A 19781-nucleotide genomic window follows, 5' to 3' on the forward strand; every position below is an offset into this window, starting at 1 on the left:
ATAATAACATCGTATGACGAGTCCATGTTAGGACAGATCGAGACAGGAAGTAGGTATCTGCCCCAAGGAGCTTGCAATCTAGAAGGATGGGAGTGGCGACACAAGGAATAGCGTGTTTCTCAGCGAGGGGTTGGCCATCACCCTCAGTACTGTGTTTTATGCGGTTAAAGGATGAGTGCTAGATAAGTCTCCTGGCGAGTGTGTAAATGTATATAAGTTAGGGGAGAGTCTGATTCTGTGGGGTAGATAACTCCAGAGTTGCGGGGCAGCACGGAAAGTCTTGGAGGTGGAAGTGAGGTGGAGAGATGTAGGCTGCATGTGGAAGAGTACTTGGACATCAGCTCAGAGATGTAGAGGAGCGGGGTTATGTATAGCCTTGTAGGGGTCTTTAGTGTGACTGTGTATGGTGAGAGTAGCCAGTATAGTGACTCATAATGGGCCATCGGAGGAGAAGCAGTAAGTGGGCCCGGCGGCTGCAGAGGGGAGCAGACTGGAAGCAGATTGCAGTAGTCCAGTCAGGATATAATGAGGGCGCGAGTAAGAATTTTGGTAGATTGTTCCATGAGGTAGGGACGTATTTGAGCCACAATGCTGTGGTGGAAACGACATGATTCAGAGAGGTACTGAATGTGGGGGACGCAGGAGAGGAAAGAGTCAAGAATGACACCTAGGCATCTATCTCGGGTTATCGGGATTAAGGCGCAGTCCTATTACAAGTGATAAAGTCGGTATATGTATAGAGTTAGGAGGAGGGGAAATTGCGAGTTTAAGGTAGTGATGGGACATCCTTCAGGAGATAGAAAGTCAGTGACACGGCGTGGAGAGTTACATGTTGGTATCATCGGCATAGAGTTGATCATGAAAACCAAATGACTGCCCAGGTTGGGATTGATTCGGGTTGTTACTGAGCTACTTCCCTCAGCAGGAGCCGGACTAAGCACACGAGGCAGGTTTCTGTATCGTCAGAAAGCTCATTATTATGAATTGGGGGAAGTACCGCGGGTGGGATGGGGCCAGTCTCCGAAACGTTGCCCCCCTGGATCCTTTCTGTAAATACGTCTCACTTTGCATTTGATCAAACATCTGCCCTACAGTATATAGCTTTTGTGCCTCCGCATGAAATTATTTAGCAGCTGTCTTACAATACCACGTCCGGTGGTCAGCCACCTGTGTGCTTATCGCATCTACGACATTAGTGGATAAGTAATGTGGCTCTGTCTCTCTCTTCTGATGTTGTAAACATTTTGTATACAATATTGACTGGCTTTGTAAATGTGCTATTTGCGTGGGTGATATGGACTGAGTAAAAATGATTCCTTTTTCTGTATTTCTTGGTTGATGCTGAACGGTAAATTTATTCTTAACTGAGGGCTGGATACCATCACAAAGTTACAAATGACTGTATTGGTTCACCAAGGGAAGAAGCCCTAGAACAGAGGTGGGGAACGTCAGGCCCGAGGGCCGTATAAGGCCCCCGAAATAATTTGGTCTGGCCCTGCTAAGGCAACTGCAATAACCGGGGTCATGCTAATTTTTAACAAAATGGCCGCCGCGCGCCCGATCGGGAGGAGGTGGTGTGAGGCGCCGGCAGCCCTACACGATCCCCAGCAGCCACTGTACTAGCCCCAGCAGCCACCGTACTTCCCCCCCGCACTTACCCCAGCAGCCGCCCTACACGATCCCCCCAGCAGCAGCAGCAGCAGCAGCAGCAGCAGCAACTACCAGACGTAGGGGGGCCGGGTTATGTGTGCCTGCTGTGTGCCTGCCTGTGTCTGTATGCCTGCTGTGTGCCTGCTGTGTGGCCCGCGAACGATGTTATAAATATCCAAATGGCCCTTGGCAGACAAAAGGTTCCCCACCCCTGCCCTAGAACATAGCCCTGCGGTACCCCAACTGTGAGTGGGAGTGGAGAGTGCCCCAGGAACGGAAACTAAGATTTAAGGAGAGGCATTATCCCGGAGTCTAAGAGAATGGAGGGTGTGCAGAATGAGGGGTGATAGCAGCAGAAAGGTCCAGTAATGTGTGCTAGTAATGTTTGTGTCAGTAATGTCTGTGTCAGTAATGTGTGGCAGTAATGTGTGCCAGTAATGTGTGCCAGTAATGTGTGCCAGTAATGTGTGTCAGTAATGTCTGTGCCAGTAATGTGTGCCAGTAATGTGTGTCAGTAATGTCTGTGTCAGTAGTGTGTGCGTGTCAGTTAGTAATGTGTATCAATAGTATGCAGCATGTTAGTAGTGTTTGTCAGTAGTATGTCTGCGTGTTAGTATTGTGTGTCAGTTAGTAGTGTGTGTCAGTTAGTAGTGCATGTTAGTAGTGTGTGTCAGTAGTATGCTGCATGTTAGTAGTGTGTGTCAGTTAGTAGTGCAGGTTAGTAGTGTGTGTCAGTAGTGCAGGTTAGTAGTGTGTGTCAGTTAGTAGTGCAGGTTAGTAGTGTGTGTCAGTTAGTAGTGTGTGTCAGTTAGTAGTGCAGGTTAGTAGTGTGTGTCAGTTAGTAGTGCAGGTTAGTAGTGTGTGTCAGTTAGTAGTGTGTGTCAGTAGTATGCTGCATGTTAGTAGTGTGTGTCAGTTAGTAGTGCAGGTTAGTAGTGTGTGTCAGTAGTATGCTGCATGTTAGTAGTGTGTGTCAGTTAGTAGTGCAGGTTAGTAGTGTGTGTCAGTTAGTAGTGCAGGTTAGTAGTGTGTGTCAGTAGTATGCTGCATGTTAGTAGTGTGTCAGTAGTATGCTGCATGTTAGTAGTGTGTGTCAGTTAGTAGTGCGTGTCGGTAGCATGCGTGCATGTTAGTAGTGTGTGTCAGTTAGTAGTGCAGGTTAGTAGTGTGTGTCAGTTAGTAGTGCAGGTTAGTAGTGTGTGTCAGTTAGTAGTGCAGGTTAGTAGTGTGTGTCAGTTAGTAGTGTGTCAGTAGTATGCTGCATGTTAGTAGTGTGTGTCAGTTAGTAGTGCAGGTTAGTAGTGTGTCAGTTAGTAGTGCAGGTTAGTAGTGTGTGTCAGTTAGTAGTGCAGGTTAGTAGTGTGTGTCAGTTAGTAGTGTGTGTCAGTAGTATGCTGCATGTTAGTAGTGTGTGTCAGTTAGTAGTGCAGGTTAGTAGTGTGTGTCAGTTAGTAGTGCAGGTTAGTAGTGTGTGTCAGTTACTAGTGTGTGTCAGTAGTATGCTGCATGTTAGTAGTGTGTGTCAGTTAGTAGTGCGTGTCGGTAGCATGCGTGCATGTTAGTAATATGTATCAGTTAGTAGTGTGCGAGATGTAAAAGAGATGGGTATTTGGGGCTGGGCTTTGGGAGGGGAATCTCCTCTCATCCCCGTATCAGATCAGAGACAGAGATCCGGCTGTGCAGCCCCCCTCCTCACATCACATACAGGGTGTGGGACTACCCTCTGCAGTGTCTGTCCCCCCCCCCTCCCTTCTCCGCCAGAGAGAAGAGGAATTATCTCAGGGCACTGGGTGAGCGCTCTCCGCAACACCTGCACCCACATACACTTTCTGCAACCTGGATGGGGTAAGAGGGGTAACACTGGGGTAAGAGGGGTAACACTGGGGTAAGAGGGGTAACACTGGGGTAAGAGGGGTTACAATGGGGAGGGTAAATAAGGGAGTGTTACAATTTGTCCCATCTGTTGCCAGGGGGGCCAGCAACGTGTTGCGGAGTAAGGAAGGGGTTAAATAGTTAATGGTCAGAGAGAGCCCAGTCCCTGAGACCCGCAGAGTGAAGGGCTCATACTCCCCATCCGATCCTGTGTGTAATGCAGCAGCAGCTAACGCGGCAGGCACACCTGAGACAGGTATGTGAGTGCTGGGGTGTGATGGAGAATAAGCAGCGTCCATGCTCTGTAGCGTACGGTGTGCATGTCCGCACAGGCACAGACCAGAGAGCCGTCTGGCCATCCCCTATATACCAACATACGGGAAGAGGATTCCTTCCTCCCCGAGGTTATCATCGATATTCCAAGTATCTGAGACAGAGAGATAAAGCCATGGGTTACCTGTGGTTACGAGGAAAATAGTGTGTCTCACTTCAGAGACCAGTGCGTTATCCACAAGGCTGCTCCTCGCTTATTCCTGAAGGGGATGGAAATGTACCTGGTGAGACGCACCTTACTCCTGATAGCAAGGCCTCCAAACTCTTATTCACACTGGGGTCTAAGTGACTGTGTGTCAAGCTCCACATATATCCCGGGCATTGTGTTATGGGCGCACAGACGGTTATTGTGAATAAGTGTCTCTTAGCATCAGGATTTGTGTTCTTCTTGTACCCGTGGAGGATAGGAGGTTTCAGGATGTTATACTTTTATATACACACATTATATTCTCAGCACATTGGTCTCCTAAAATAAATAGTCAGAGCAGATAGATTGTAAACCTGCATTAAATGCAAACACATGGATCTATCACTATGGCGCAGATACACGGCGCTCGGCGACGTCCGGGCTCATAACGTCATGTTATCTAAATCAGTAACGGGCGTATCTATATCCCCTCAAGCACACATTAAACACGTGGAGAGACTGCTGTACACAAAAAGAAGCACACCTGGGATATATGCTAATGAGATATGCAAAGTATATCTGAATGACTTGTCAGCATATATCCTGATTCTCGGGTATGTCAGGTGTGCACCTTTATTTCGGGATATATATAGCACTCTAGTAAAATAGGAATCTTTCCTCTCCCCCACTCTCCAGGGTCCCGTATTTCAGGGTCTGGATGGAAGTTATAACCTAACTCACGTAGTGTTACATCCCCAAGTTATATCTACATCCCAGTGTTACATCCCCGCGTTACATCCCCGCGTTACATCCCCGCGTTACATCCCCGCGTTATATCTACATCCCCGCGTTACATCCCCGCGTTACATCCCCGCGTTACATCCCCGCGTTACATCCCCGCGTTACCTGTAACAGATGTCTGTGGATATGCGTTGTTACAGGGAACCCCTTTCAAGGGCTCATTACGGCTGTAAATAGCACTTAACACTGCGTTCGTTAGCTTTGAAGATACCCGTTAGCATTTAACGAAGATATTAACTTAAGTTAATGCGTTAATAAAGGAGCTTTGTGTATCTGGGCCTGTCTGTCAATCTATATTACTATGTCTATCTATCGGTAGCTATCTATATCACTACAGTATGTGCCTATCTTTAGCTGTCTCTATCTATCTATCTATCTATCTATCTATCTATCTATCTATCTATCTATCTATCTATCTATCTATCTATCCAGGTCCCCATGACAGCCATGAGTCTCCCTTTGCTTGTGTGTGCAGTGATACTGACCCAGATTACCAGCAGTGCCCAAACCCAAGGTAAGAGGCAGCAAGAAGCCAGTCTCCCCAGTGAGGCAGAGCTTATCCTGGTGAATGCATTTAATGCATGTAACTATATAACGATATAACTATGTAACGATAAAACTATGTAACGATGTAACGATGTAACTATATAACTATATAACTATGTAACGATGTAACTATATAACTATGATGATCGGCCACATCTGGGGACCCCTTTTTTGAAGTTTAAAATTGACCAGTTTTGCACATATCTAATTCCCACTGATGCACTCATGTAACGAGACTCCTTTGCACCATTGTTCTCCCCCTAATTAGTTTCCTATGAACCCCCCGAGTCTGTTCCGCCGCCGGTAACACTAAGTGGAGGGTTAGGAAGCAGAGTTGGAACAGAGGGGGCTCTTATGTCCTATAGGAAGTCATTAATACCCCCCCCGGCGCTCTCTGCTATTTGTGGGACAGGAACCGGGACATCACACAGCTATTTTCTGCCACATTCTTGTTTCCACTGAATAGTGTCCCCAGTAACAGGGATACGTGCTGGGGATGGGGGAGATGGGGTGGGGTGAGGGGGGATACGTGCTGGGGATGGGGAGATGGGGTGAGATACGTGCTGGGAGAGGGGGCTGAGGGGGGACACGTGCTGGGGGAGGGCGCAGAGGGGGGACACATGCTGGGGATAGGGGGGTGAGGGGGGACATGTGCTGGGGATGGGGGGGTGAGGGGGGACACGTGCTGGGGATGGGTGAGATGAGGGGGGACACGTGCTGGGGATGGGGGGACATTGCTGGGGAGGGGGGACATGTGCTGGGGATGGGGGGTGAGGGGGGACATGTGCTGGGGATGGGGGGGTGAGGGGGGACATGTGCTGGGGAGGGGGGACATGTGCTGGGGATGGGGGGGGTAAGGGGAGACACGTGCTGGGGGGAGGGAGGGTGAGGGGGGACACATTCTGGGCAGGGGGTGTGTGAGGGGGGACACGTGCTGCGAGAGAGGAGGGGTGACACGTGCTGGGGGTGGCAGGGACACATGCTAGGGGAGTAGAGGGAGGTGAGGGGATACGTGCTGGGGGGAAGGGGGGGAGGAAGGACACGTGCTGGGGGGGATGGGAGAGGAGGGGGGACACGTGCTGGGGATGGGGGGGAGGAGGGACACGTGCTTGGGGGGATGGGGGAGGAGGGGGGACACGTGCTGGGGATGGGGGGGGATGAGGGATACGTGCTTGAGGGGATGGGGGAGGAGGGGGGACACGTGCTGGGGATGGGGGGGAGGAGGGACACGTGCTTGGGGGAATGGGGGAGGAGGGGGGACACGTGCTGGGGATGGGGGGGAGGATGGACACGTGCTTGGGGGGATGGGGGGGAGGAGGGACACGTGCTTGAGGGGATGGGGGAGGAGGGGGGACACGTGCTGGGGATGGGGGGGAGGAGGAACACGTGCTTGGGGGCATGGGGGAGGAGGATGGTCACGTGCTGGGGATGGGGGGGCGGAGGGACACGTGCTTGGGGGGATGGGGGAGGAGGGGAGACACGTGCTGGGGATGGGGGGCAGGAGGGACACGTGCTTGGGGGGATGGGGGAGGAGGGGGGACACGTGCTGGGGATGGGGGGAGGAGGGACACGTGCTTGGGGGGATGGGGGAGGAGGGGGGACACGTGCTGGGGAAGGGGGGGAGGAGGGACACGTGCTTGGGGGGATGGGGGAGGAGGGGGGACACGTGCTGGGGGGGCAGAGGGGCTGTGAATCTCCTTGTTGTGGCTCTCTCCCTCTCACTGTCTCTGACCTCTGGGACACGCCAGTGTCTCCTGCTCACGGCCCAGCTGTGTTACAGCGTGTGCCCCTGTGTGCCCGCGCTGAATGGAGGCTCTGTCCTCTCGGGACAAGCGCTGCTTGTTCTCTAGGCGGGGGAACCTCTGCCCTAAGGGGTCACTGAGCGGAAATTATCTGGGCACGATGGGCAGGGAGGACCCACAACCAAGGGAGCCCTAGTCCTTTAGCTCTGCAGCACATTGCACTGCAACCCCTAGGACCCTGAACACCGCAGTGATTAAGGGGTTAATCTGGTTGGGAATGTGCGCGCTCCCTACAATGAATTCAATCTGATTTTAGGGATGGGACATGGGAGGTATAAGAGGGGACTGCCGCCAGATCCCCCCCAAAACACATGCAGTGCTGGAGAATGGATCTCCTTCCCGGCAGACAGTTTATTACATACGTCCAACGTTGGGTTGAAGCCTCACTTATCTCATTCCCCCCGGCCTGTTACATCCACCCCCCGGCCTGTTACATCCACCCCCCACTATGAGATCTGTCCGATCATTTCCCCCACTGGAGATTGCCGTGTGCTGACGCTCGGATGCAGCTCGGAGTTTGATTAGCATTGAAAAGGAACTTCTCGTTCTCCCTTTCATTTCGTGCCTGAGTCTCATCTCTCATTCATGCAAGCAGATCCCTTCCTCCTTTTCTGTTTCCTCCCCCTCCTCTCCCTCTCTCTTCACTCTATCCCCACCTCTCTCTTTTTCCTCCTCTCTCTGTTTCTTCTCTCTCGCGCTCTTTCCTCTCTCTTTATCTCTCTCCCTTTATCTCTATGTCTCTCTGATCTCTCCCTTTATCTCTCTCTCTCTGATCTCTCTCCTCTCTCTTTATCTCTCTCCCTCTCTGTTTCTTCTCTCTCTTTCCTCTCTCCCCCTTTATCTCTCTCTCTCTCTCTCTCTCTCTCTCTCTGACCTCTCTCTCTCTTCTCACTTTCTCTCACTGATCTCTCTATCTCCCTCTTTTCCTCTTCTCTCTCTGATCTCTCTCCTCTTCTCTCTCTCACTTTCTCTCCCTCTCTCCCTCCCTTAACTCTCTGTTTCAGGTGCAGGATTCACACCTATATCCTGCTCTGAACCTGCCACACTCTCTTACTCTCAGCTCATGTCCCTGCAGGAGGCAGACTCCCTGCTGGAGATGTCTTGCTGCAGGACAGTGACAGCACCCGAAATGAATTATTATTATTATCGTCTTTTGTTTGTATGGTACCGACATATTCCGCAGTGTGGTACAACACGGAGGTAAAGACAAGAATAAAATACATTGAATTTAAAACATAATGAAACAATAGGAAATGCGGTCCCTGCTACAAGAAGTGTACACTCCCCAAATATATCCATGTAAGTGTTTTACTGATGCAGAGAAGCTTATTGTGAATATATATAAAGCTCAACCCCATTATAGCGCGATCTGCTACAACGCGGATCCGCTTATAACGCGCTCTGAGCGTGGCTCTCGATTTAAAAACGTCTCCATTTTTTTTTAGCAAAATGGCCGCTGCGCGAGGACACCCGGCATCTGCAGCTCTCTCCTATCCCTGCTTCATCAGGCTGCTGTGCGGCGCACATCTCCAAGGTTTTTTTTCCCCATACCATGCAGGAATCGAACCTATGACCCTTCATACACTGGTAGCGTGCACGCGTGTGTGTTATAAATGGGAGATCTACACATGTGGATGCAGCCTGATGAAGCAGGGAGAGAGGAGAGAGATGCAGATGCCGGGTAAATTCTCACACAGTGGCCATTTTATGATCCCGGTTATAACGCGGTCTCATTATGTGGACCGTGAGCACCACGTTATAACGGGGTTCAGCTGTGTATATATATATAATATAATTATCACCTCTTTGCTGACGACACACAAATATACTTTCAACCCCTGACCTTACATCTGCTGTACAAATCAAAGTTTCTGAATGTCTCTTTGCTATATCATCCTGGATGGCCCTCCGCCGCCTTAAACTCAACATGGCTAAAACAGAGCTCCTCATACTTCCTCCCAAACCTGGCCCTACTACCTCCTTCCACATTACTGTTGGAACTACCATCATTCACCCAGTAGCCCTAGCACGTTGCCTAGGGGTCACACTCGACTCCTCTCTCCTTTCGCCCTTCACATTCAAAATATTTCTAAAACCTGTCGCTTTTTCCTACGCAATATAACAAAGATACACCCTTTCCTCTGTTGCTCGACTGCTAAAACTCTGACTCAGGCCCTCATTCTCTCCCGTCTTGATTACTGTAACCTCCTGCTGTCCGGCCTTCCTGCCTCTCACCTGTCTCCCTACAATTTATCCTAAACGCTGCTGCCAGAATCACTCTACTCTTTCCTAGATCTGTCTCAGCATCTCCCCTCATGAAATCCCTCTCCTGGCTTCCGATCAAATCCCGCATCTCACACTCCATTCTTCTCCTCACTTTTAAAGCTTTACACTCTTCTGCCCCTCCTTACATCTCTGCCCTAATTTCTTGTTATGCACCATCCAGACTCTTGCGTTCTTCTCAAGGATGTCTTCTTTCTACCCCCTTTGTATCCAAAGCCCTCTCCCGCCTTAAACCTTTTTCACTGACTGCCCCACACCTCTGGAATGCCCTTCCCCTCAGTACCCGACTAGCACCCTCTCTATCCACCTTTAAGACCCACCTTAAGACACACCTGCTTAACGAAGCATATGAATAGCACTGTGGATATTCTGAACACAGACGCACTTACCAGAACTCCCTCCTACTGTCTCTGTACGTTCTCCCTACCTACCAATTAGACTGTAAGCTCCTCGGGGCAAGGACTCCTTTTCCTTAATGTTACTTCTATGTCTGATGCACTTATTCCCATGACCTGTTATTTATATTATCTGTTATTTATTTGATTACCCCATGTATTACTACTGTGAAGCGCTATGTACATTAATGGCGCTATATCAATAAAGACATACAATACAATACACATATATATAAATATATATATATATATATATATATATATATATATACATACATACATACACACACACACACACACACACACACACACACACACACAATGACATTTTAAGTTATGGTGGGTGAAAAAGGCAACAAGAAACCTCCGCCATTTTTGTGCTCCGCAGAAGGGAATCAGGTGCCAGCGGTGTGGGATGACCCAGAGCAGAGTCTAATGCAAATACTACAGGGGGTGCTGAGAGTATCCCAGTCATGATGGGTAACAATACTAAGGGCAAAGTTCAAGCATGCACACACCTCTTATGGTGTGCTTGACCTTTGGTCCTAGTGTCCATCCTAACTATACATTAGTACAGCATCCCCTCCACTTGCTACCCTCTTCCCCCCGCTAGGAAATATTTATTCCCCAAACCCCTAATTAATAAATCTTATCGCTGACTCATCAGACTATCGCTAACAAACCTGTGTGGCCGATCCCAGGCAGTATAGTGTCCTGAGCTCGTGGGGGGAACACACGCTTAATAATCCCCCAAACTGCCCCTCAGTGTGTGCAGGCAGCATGGGGGGTTATGTCTGTCACTCACTGTGGGAGCTTCCAAAGTCATGCCCCACAATGCCTTGCTGCTGCGGATGCAATGCATTGTGGGGAGTGACTTTGAAAGGTCCTGCTGTATGTGGCAGTGATACCCCCCACGCTAAGGTGCAGTTTGGGGCCTTACTAAGTGCGCTGCCCCCACACGGGCTCAGGACCCCGCTATACTGCCTGGGATCCAGCATTGCAGATTTTTGGGGGGATAACACCTTGAAGACATCTCACAAACTCCTATGGGCAGTGGCAGATTTCACCTTTTGCTGCCCATAAGATCACACTGGCAGCGTGCCATGACAACGCGACACTGGAATAGCTGGGAGAAGTGTGTGCACAGGTCTCAACACACACACACTCAAAAACTACCGCCCCCCCAGCCTTGCGGGAAAACCGCCTCCGCCTGTGGATTCCCGAAACCCCTTTTGGGAATCACTGGATTATTCGTAGAGTAGCTGCATTCTGCAGCGTGGCCACAAGGTGTCACAATAACTCCGACCACATACAAACAAGAATCTGTTTAACTCGGCAGACCAAGCAATATCCTACGTGCGTCTTTTTAATAAATGAGTTCTGTACTATGAGAAAATACTTGTAGCACTTTTTATTTATTTGTTAAAACCCACTGTGAATTACATTTTGAATGTATTATAATGTAACAAGCATTTTTTGTTTCTTTAGCAACCATTTACAAAGTCACACCCCCTTCCTCTTCTGAAACAGGCTCTGGCACACCCCTTTTTGAGCCCTGCCCTCTCTCTAGCAGTGCACCAATTGTATCTAGTGACTGCTTGCTCACATGATTTTCCCCACAGAACTTTGCATCTGTGTCTGCACTGACAGCCATTTAGCGAACCCCCAAGCCGAATCTTCGCCGATCGAACACAGGAGAATGGATCGATCGTCAGCGTAGCTAATTACTTATCACTGTGTGGATTGTATTGATGCATATATTAAAGGGGATTTTTAATTTTTTTAAGCGGCAGCTTGTACGGCTGCTGTAAAGAAGCCGTACAGCACATTTCTCCAGCTGACCGGACACTGTCACTGATTTCTCTGAGTCTCACTGATCCAGAATCAGCTGGTTTTTAGAAGCAGAATCACACAGACCAGTGGAGTTTCACTGCTAAAAATCAGCACTTTTCCATCAGTTTATGTTGACTCCATATGTCACTGATTTGGGCGTTTGGACGGTGACGGAGCCTTGTTAGGACACAGCCCTCGCTCGCTAACGTGCTGCATTCCCGCAGGCTCGGGCCGGCTGAGACTCGCTGTCCTTTCGGAGGACAGACTCCAGATGAAATGGAAGGAAGCAGAGGGACTGACCAGCGGGTACAAAGTGCTGGTGAAGCCCATGGCAGGTGGGGGATGAAGACGAGGAGAGGGGAGGGTGGGTCCACTCCACTCACAGAGCACTCACCAACATGTCCCCTCTCTGATCTCAGGGGACCCCGAGCAGGAGGTGATGCTGAAAACCAAAACCCCCAAAGTGACGGTGGGTGGTCTGGACCCCGGGAAGGAATATATCCTGCAGATTCATGTCATCCAGGGGACGCAGGACACCCTGATAGCCAAGAAGAGGTTCATCAGTGAGTAGAAGAGAAGTTAGAGAGGGCAGCCAGGGGTGAGGTACCACCACGTGGGGGATACACGGGGGTGTACATCCCAAATCTACAGGGGTCAGTGGTCAATGGAAGGTGCACAGAAATGGCACAAAGCAACCACAACCACAGCTGCAGGCTCACAGACAGATTAATAGACTGCAAGCTCTTCAGGGCAGGGACTCCTACCTTCAAATAATTACTTTACAAGGAATGCATCATTTAATATCACATGTATATACAAATACAGAACACATCTTTGTATAGGAAGTGTTACTCATTACCTGCGCTCCTGTAAGTTTAACTAGATCCTCTTCATCTAGTTATTCCCTCCAAAAGGATTCGTTGTATGTGGTTCCTTCCTCACCCCTCTAGCCCCTCAAGGCCTCTTCTACCCCCACCTCCTGCCCAAGCTCTCCCCTTGCCCGCTGACCTTATCTCTGGCTCTCTGCAGTTGAGGATTTGAAGGCTCTGGTCAGAAACAGCAGGAAGAAGCCAGAAGAGGGAACGCCAGTGCCCAGGATCAGCGGGACGCTGCATCCTCACCCTCTGCGGGCACAGGTCTGCATGGCACTGGCACTGCCAGGGAAGAGGGTAACTGGGCTCCCTATGTGCACTGTGATTTCATGTTAGGACTGTAGAGGCCCCCCTGTCTCTCACCTGCAGAACCCTTTACACTGGCGTAAACCCTACTTTACCCAAGTGGCCTGCAACACATTGCTTTATAACCATAAACATCTAGTTTTATTCCTTGTATTTTAGTGCCGGAGAGGGTAGCAGAGAATGAACCGCTGGGGGTCCCGGACACAGCGTCCCAGGGGTCTGATGGAAAGAGGATGACCCCCCCAACCACAGCCCTGACACCCAAACCCACTCAGAGAAGCCCCCTCAAGGCAGAGAAGGAGGTGTCCGCTACCCCCAAGACCTCAAAGAAGGGTAATGTTTCATAGGTGTATGTGGTATGTTTGTGCATATCTATCTATCTATCTATCTATCTATCTATCTATCTATCTATCTATCTATCGTATCTGTCTCTCTGTCTCTCTGACTGTCGCTATCTTTCTTTCCTCTCTCAATGTATCGGTCTATCTATCTGTTTCTCTTTCATTCTGTATTCTTTGAATCCGAGTTATTTGTCCCTGTAGTAGAGTCTCCTCCCCAGTATCTCGCTGTCCTCCCTGTGTCCCCAGGCCTGGCGTATCAGTGTGACACGGTGTCAGAGTGGGACATTGTGCTGCTTGTGGACAGCTCCTGGAGCGTGGGACGGGCCAACTTCCGGCTTGTCAAAAACTTCCTTGGAGGGATACTCAGCCCACTTAATATCTCGCGGGACAGGATCCGGATAGGTACCCCACACTTCCTCCCGGAATAATGACAGAGATAGGGGACGGTCTCAGTGACGTAGGGACAGGGATAGTGCTGCGATGGGACACTTTAGTTAAACCACTTCAATGTCAGACAGGACAGTTATGCAATAACAAAGAACTTGCAGAGCAGTTTATACTGTGTGTATATATATATATCTATCTATATATATATCTATATCTATAAGTCTCAAATAATGTTTGTGTGTGTATGTCTTCCCCCTGTGTGATTGGCCCTGTGTTCCCCCTGTGTCATTGGCCACGGCGCAACACCCCTCACCCCCCCCCCCCCCTCACCCCACCCCTCACATTGCAAGGACCATCTAACTTGCAGTTGGAACCTAAGGAGAACAACTTGGCGAACCCACACTCCTCACCCCCCCACTCACACCTCCGCCGCTTCTCGGCGCAGGCCTCAGCTCTCCCCCACCACCAACCCCCCACCCTCCGGTCACGCCACTACCGCGCAGGCCTCACCTCTCCCCCACCACCAACCCCCCTCCCTCCGGTCACTCCACTCCCACCCGCCGCTCCTCGGCGCCGTCCTCACCTCGCCCCCACCAACCCCCCTCCCTCCGGTCACTCCGCTCCTCGGCGCTGTCCTCACCTCTCCCCCACCAACCCCCCTCCCTCCGGTCACTCCGCTCCTCGGCGCTGTCCTCACCTCTCCCCCACCAACCCCCCTCCCTCCGGTCACTCCGCTCCTCGGCGCCGTCCTCACCTTGCCCCCACCAACCACCCTCCCTCCGGTCACTCCGCTCCTCGGCGCCGTCCTCACCTCGCCCCCACCGGTCACTCCACTAACAGACGCTGCAGCCACCACTCCAAGGCGACGCCTCACACTACATCAGCGCCACTACCCGGTAAGAACAGTCATCTAACTACGCTACAATGACGTTTCACGACCTACTACACAAACAACTTGTGTGTGTGGGGGGGGGGAAATGTGTGTGTGTGTGGGGGGGGGGAAATGTGTGTGTGTGTGTGGGGGGGGAAATGTGTGTGTGTGGGGGAAATGTGTGTGTGTGTGGGGGGGAAATGTGTGTGTGTGTGGGGGGGGAAATGTGTGTGTGTGTGTGTGGGGGAAATGTGTGTGTGTGTGGGGGGGAAATGTGGTGTGTGTGTGGGGGGGGGGAAATGTGTGTGTGTGTGTGGGGGGGGAAATGTGTGTGTGTGTGGGGGGGAAATGTGTGTGTGGGGGGGGGGGGAAATGTATGTGTGTGGGGGGACGGACAGTGTGTGTGTGGGGGGGACAGTGTGTGTGTGTGGGGGGACAGTGTGTGTGTGTGGGGGGACAGTGTGTGTGTGTGGGGGGACAGTGTGTGTGTGTGTGGGGGGGAAATGTGTGTGTGTGGGGGGGAAATGTGTGTGTGTGGGGGGGGAAATGTGTGTGTGTGGGGGGGAAAATGTGTGTGTGTGTGTGTGTGTGTGTGTGTGGGGGGGGGGGAAATGTGTGTGTGTGTGTGTGGGGGGGGGGAAATGTGTGTGTGGGGGGGGACAGTGTGTGTGTGTGGGGGGAAATGTGTGTGTGTGGGGGGGAATGTGTGTGTGTGGGGGGGAAATGTGTGTGTGTGTGTGGGGGGGAAATGTGTGTGTGTGGGGGGGAAATGTGTGTGTGGGGGGGAAATGTGTGAGTGTGGGGGGGGGAAATGTGTGTGTGGGGGGGGGAAATGTGTGTGTGGGGGGGGGAATGTGTGTGTGGGGGGGACAGGGGGTGTGTGTGTGTGTGTGGGCGGGGGGGACAGTGTGTGTTGGGGGGGGGGGACACAGTGTGTGTGTTTGTGTGGGGGGGGGACAGTGTGTGTTTGTGTGGGGGGGGGCAGTGTGTGTGTGTGGGGGGACAGGACAGTGTGTGTGGGGGACCCTCTGTGTGTGTGTAGAACACTGTAGGGGGGGGGGGGGGGGGGAGCTGCGCAGGGGGGTGGGGGAACACAAACAGAGGGGGGAGCGGAGAAACACATGGCGGGAGTGGAGAGAGAGGGGGGAGCGGGAAATTGTACTCCCGGGCAACGCCGGGTCTCTCAGCTAGTATATATATATACTAGCTGATATACCCGGCGTTGCCCGGGCGTGGAAGGGCAGGGGGCATGGAGTGGAAGGGCGGGGGGGGAGTGGAAGGGCGGGGGGGGGGGTTGTGGAAGGGCAGGGAGGGGCGGGGGGGCCAAAGGGCAGGGAGGGGTGGGGGGGGGCAAAGGGCAGGGAGGGAAGGAGGGCAAAGGGGAGGAGGGAGGGCAAAGGGCAGGGAGGGGAAGGAGGGCAAAGGGCAGTGAGGGAGGGCAAAGCTGGCAAAGGGCAAAGGGGCAAAGGGCAGGGAGGGCAAAGGGCAGGGAGGGCAGGGGGCAAAGGGCAGGGAGGGCAGGGGAGCAAAGGGCAGGGGGGCAAAGGGCAGGGAGAGCAGGGGGAGGGAGGGCAGGGGGGTGCAGGGGCCAAGGGCAGGGGGGGCATCAGGGAAGCGGTAAAGAACCCATTCCCCTGCGTTTCCTCACCTTGCACACGGCCGCGCTCCTCTTCCTCCGGGTACCGGCTGCCCTCCTCCTCCACCTCGGGCTCCTCAGCGGCGAGGCTGGGACGCTCCGGTGAGGAGGTGCTGTGCCTTGCACGGGAGAGCCGGAGAGAGCTGGAGGAGCGCTCTCGGGGATGGGGAGCTGGGGGAGCAGCCTATGTGAGGGGAGAGCCGCAGAGAGCATGCTGTGTGTGGGTGGGGGGAGTGGGGAGCGCGATCGCCGGGGAAGGTGAGAGCGCCGGGTGAGGGAGAGCGCCGGGGAAGGGAGCGGTTTGTGAGGGAGGAGAGCGCCGGGTGAGGGAGGAGAGCGCCGAGTGAGGGAGAGCGCCGGGGTGAGGGAGAGCGCCGGGGAAGGGAGCGGTGTGTGAGGGAAGAGAGCGCCGGGTGAGGGAGAGCACCGGGTGAGGGAGAGCACCGGGTGAGGGAGAGCAAAGGGGAAGGGAGTGGTGTGTGAGGGAAGAGAGCACCGGGTGAGGGAGAGCGCCGGGTGAGGGAGAGCGCCGGGTGAGGGAGAGCGCCGAGTGAGGGAGAGCGCCAGGTGAGGGAGAGCGCCGGGGAAGGGAGCGGTGTGTGAGGGAGGAGAGCGGTGTGTGAGGGAGGAGAGCGGTGTGTGAGGGAGGAGAGCGCCGGGTGAGGGAGGAGAGCGCCAGGTGAGGGAGGAGAGCGAGGGGGGGGAGGTGAGAAGCGTGGGGAGGGTGAGAGGCGTGAGGGTGAGGGCCGTGGGGAGGTGAGAGCTGGGGAGGTGAGAGCTGGGGAAGGGAGCGGCCTGTGGGAGGAGAGAGCATGAGATAGCGTGCTCTGGGGGGCCAATGAGAGCCGTGGGGGGCGGGACACAGGGGGGGGGGGCAGACACACCGGCCAATGAGAGCCGTGGGAGGGCGGGCGGACTGACGGACCAAGCAAATGGTCTACAGAGACTCACAAACAAGTTTTTCGATTATATATATATATATAATATGAAGAGAAATATATACTGTATCTATAATATGCAGAACAAAATCTAAATTGAAATGCACCTATTAAGCACGTGCACACACACACATATATATGTACTGTATATATGTGTCTGCATGACACACACACACACACACACACACACACACACACACACACACACACACACACACACACACACACACACACACACACACACACACACACACACACACACACACACACACACACACACACACACACACAATGTACCTGTGTGCCTCTGTCTGCCCTGTGCTGTATGAGCCTCTCCTCTTCCCCCTGTAGGTCTGTCCCAGTACAGCGGGGAGCCGCAGACAGACTGGGACCTCAACACGTTTTCTACGAAGGATGAAGTGTTAGAGGCTGTGAGGAGGCTGAAATATAAAGGAGGGAACACATTCACTGGTGTGTATGCTGTGCTCTCAAGTGCAGGGTGCTGTGTGTGTCCTGTGCTCTCAGGAGCAGGGTGCTGTGTGTGTGTCCTGTGCTCTCAGGAGCAGGGTGCTGTGTGTATCCTGCGCTCTCAGGAGCAGGGTGCTGTGTGTGTCCTGCGCTCTCAGGAGCAGGGTGCTGTGTGTGTCCTGTGCTCTCAGGAGCAGGGTGCTGTGTGTGTGTCCTGTGCTCTCAGGAGCAGGGTGCTGTGTGTATCCTGCGCTCTCAGGAGCAGGGTGCTGTGTGTTTCCTGTGCTCTCAGGAGCAGGGTGCTGTGAGTGTCCTGTGCTCTCAGGAGCAGGGTGCTGTGTGTGTCCTGTGCTCTCAGGAGCAGGGTGCTGTGTGTGTCCTCTGCTCTCAGGAGCAGGGTGCTGTGTGTATCCTGCGCCTCTCCGGAGCAGGGTGCTGTGTGTGTCCTGTGCTCTCAGGAGCAGGGCGCTGTGTGTGTGTCCTGTGCTCTCAGGAGCAGGGTGCTGTGAGTGCCCTGTGCTCTCAGGATCAGGGTGCTGTGGGTGTCCTGTGCTCTCAGGAGCAGGGTGCTGTGTGTGTCCTGCGCTCTCAGCAGCAGGGTGCTGTGGGTGTCCCGTATTCTCAGGAGCAGGGTGCTGTGGGTGTCCTGTGATCTCAGGAGCAGGGGGCTGTGTGTGTCCTGCGCTCTCAGCAGCAGGGTGCTGTGGGTGTCCCGTATTCTCAGGAGCAGGGTGCTGTGGGTGTCCTGTGCTCTCAGGAGCAGGGTGCTGTGTGTATGTCCTGTGCTCTCAGGAGCAGGGTGCTGTGTGTGTGTCCTGTGCTCTCAGGAGCAGGGTGCTGTGTGTGTCCTGTGTTCTCAGGAGCAGGGTGCTGTGTGTGTCCTGTGCTCTCAGGAGCAGGGTGCTGTGTGTGCTGTGCTCTCAGGAGCAGGGTGCTGTGTGTATCCTGTGTTCTCAGGAGCAGGGTGCTGTGTGTGTGTCCTGTGCTCTCAGGAGCAGGGTGCTGTGAGTGTCCTGCGCTCTCAGGAGCAGGGTGCTATGTGTATCCTGTGCTCTCAGGAGCAGGGTGCTGTGTGTATCCTGTGCTCTCAGGAGCAGGGTGCTGTGTGTGTGTCCTGTGCTCTCATGAGCAGGGTGCTGTGAGTGTCCTGTGCTCTCAGGAGCAGGGTGCTGTGTGTATCCTGTGCTCTCAGGAGCAGGGTGCTGTGGGTGTCCTGTGTTCTCAGGAGCAGGGTGCTGTGGGTGTCCTGTGCTCTCAGGAGCAGGGTGCTGTGAGTGTCCTGCACTCTCAGGAGCAGGGTGCTGTGAGTGTCCTGTGCTGTCAGCAGCAGGGTGCTGTGTGTGTGTCCTGTGCTCTCAGGAGCAGGGTGCTGTGTGTGTGTCCTGTGCTCCCTGGAGCAGGGTGCTGTGAGTGTCCTGTGCTCTCAGGAGCAGGGTGCTGTGTGTGTATCCTGTGCTCTCAGGAGCAGGGTGCTGTGAGTGTCCTGTGCTCTCAGGAGCAGGGTACTGTGTGTGTCCTGTGCTCTCAGGAGCAGGGTGCTGTGTGTGTATCCTGTGCTCTCAGGAGCAGGGTGCTGTGAGTGTCCTGTGCTCTCAGGAGCAGGGTACTGTGTGTGTCCTGCGCTCTCAGGAGCAGGGTGCTGTGTGTGTATCCTGTGCTCTCAGGAGCAGGGTGCTGTGTTTGTGTCCTGTGCTCTCAGGAGCAGGGTGCTGTGTGTCCTGTGCTCTCAGGAGCAGGGTGCTGTGTGTCCTGTGCTCTCAGGAGCAGGGTGCTGTGTGTGTCCTGTGCTCTCAGGAGCAGGGTGCTGTGTGTGTCCTGTGCTCTCAGGAGCAGGGTGCTGTGTGTGTCCTGTGTCTCAGGAGCAGGGTGCTGTGTGTGTCCTGTGCTCTCTGGAGCAGGGTGCTGTGTGTGTCCTGTGCCCATCTCCTATGTGAGGTCACTTTTCAGGCCTGGCTCTCACTCACGTGCTGGAAGAGAACCTCAGAGCAGCTTCCGGTGCCCGGGCTCAGGCTGGGAAAGTGCTGCTCCTTCTAACGGACGGAAAGTCACAGGACGAGGCCAACGCTGCAGCACAAACACTCAAAGAGGCCGGGATTTACATCTTCACTATCGGTAAGAAAGCATGGCCCTTGCTTATAAGAACAACCCTCTTACAAGGATACCTCAAAGCCCAATGAGCCTCTTCCTTTGAGAGTAACAAGAGTACCCCCCACCCTCCGGGCCGGTATCAAGGCTCCAGGTTGTACAGATTGTCCTTCTGGTGGTTCAGGGGTGAAGAACGTAGATGAGTTGGAGCTGAGACAGATGGCGTCGGAACCTG

At 53.3% G+C, this 19781-nt stretch overlaps 1 protein-coding gene across 1 annotated transcript in view; it reads left to right on the top strand.

Moving 5' to 3' along the window:
- The first annotated feature begins 3627 nt into the window (after positions 1 to 3627).
- Positions 3628 to 19781, top strand: part of LOC142466958 (uncharacterized) — a 25887-nt gene continuing 9733 nt past the window's right edge. Inside the window, exons 1-10 of the mRNA XM_075572611.1 lie at positions 3628 to 3778; positions 5216 to 5297; positions 11867 to 11977; positions 12062 to 12205; positions 12672 to 12845; positions 12980 to 13153; positions 13408 to 13563; positions 17345 to 17464; positions 19409 to 19573; positions 19731 to 19770. Coding sequence (XP_075428726.1) covers positions 3740 to 3778; positions 5216 to 5297; positions 11867 to 11977; positions 12062 to 12205; positions 12672 to 12845; positions 12980 to 13153; positions 13408 to 13563; positions 17345 to 17464; positions 19409 to 19573; positions 19731 to 19770 — 1205 coding nt within the window. The 5' untranslated portion in view covers positions 3628 to 3739. The remainder of the gene's footprint in view (positions 3779 to 5215; positions 5298 to 11866; positions 11978 to 12061; positions 12206 to 12671; positions 12846 to 12979; positions 13154 to 13407; positions 13564 to 17344; positions 17465 to 19408; positions 19574 to 19730; positions 19771 to 19781) is intronic.

The sequence above is a fragment of the Ascaphus truei genome, chromosome 15, assembly GCF_040206685.1.
Source record: "Ascaphus truei isolate aAscTru1 chromosome 15, aAscTru1.hap1, whole genome shotgun sequence".
Classification (NCBI taxonomy): domain Eukaryota; kingdom Metazoa; phylum Chordata; class Amphibia; order Anura; family Ascaphidae; genus Ascaphus; species Ascaphus truei.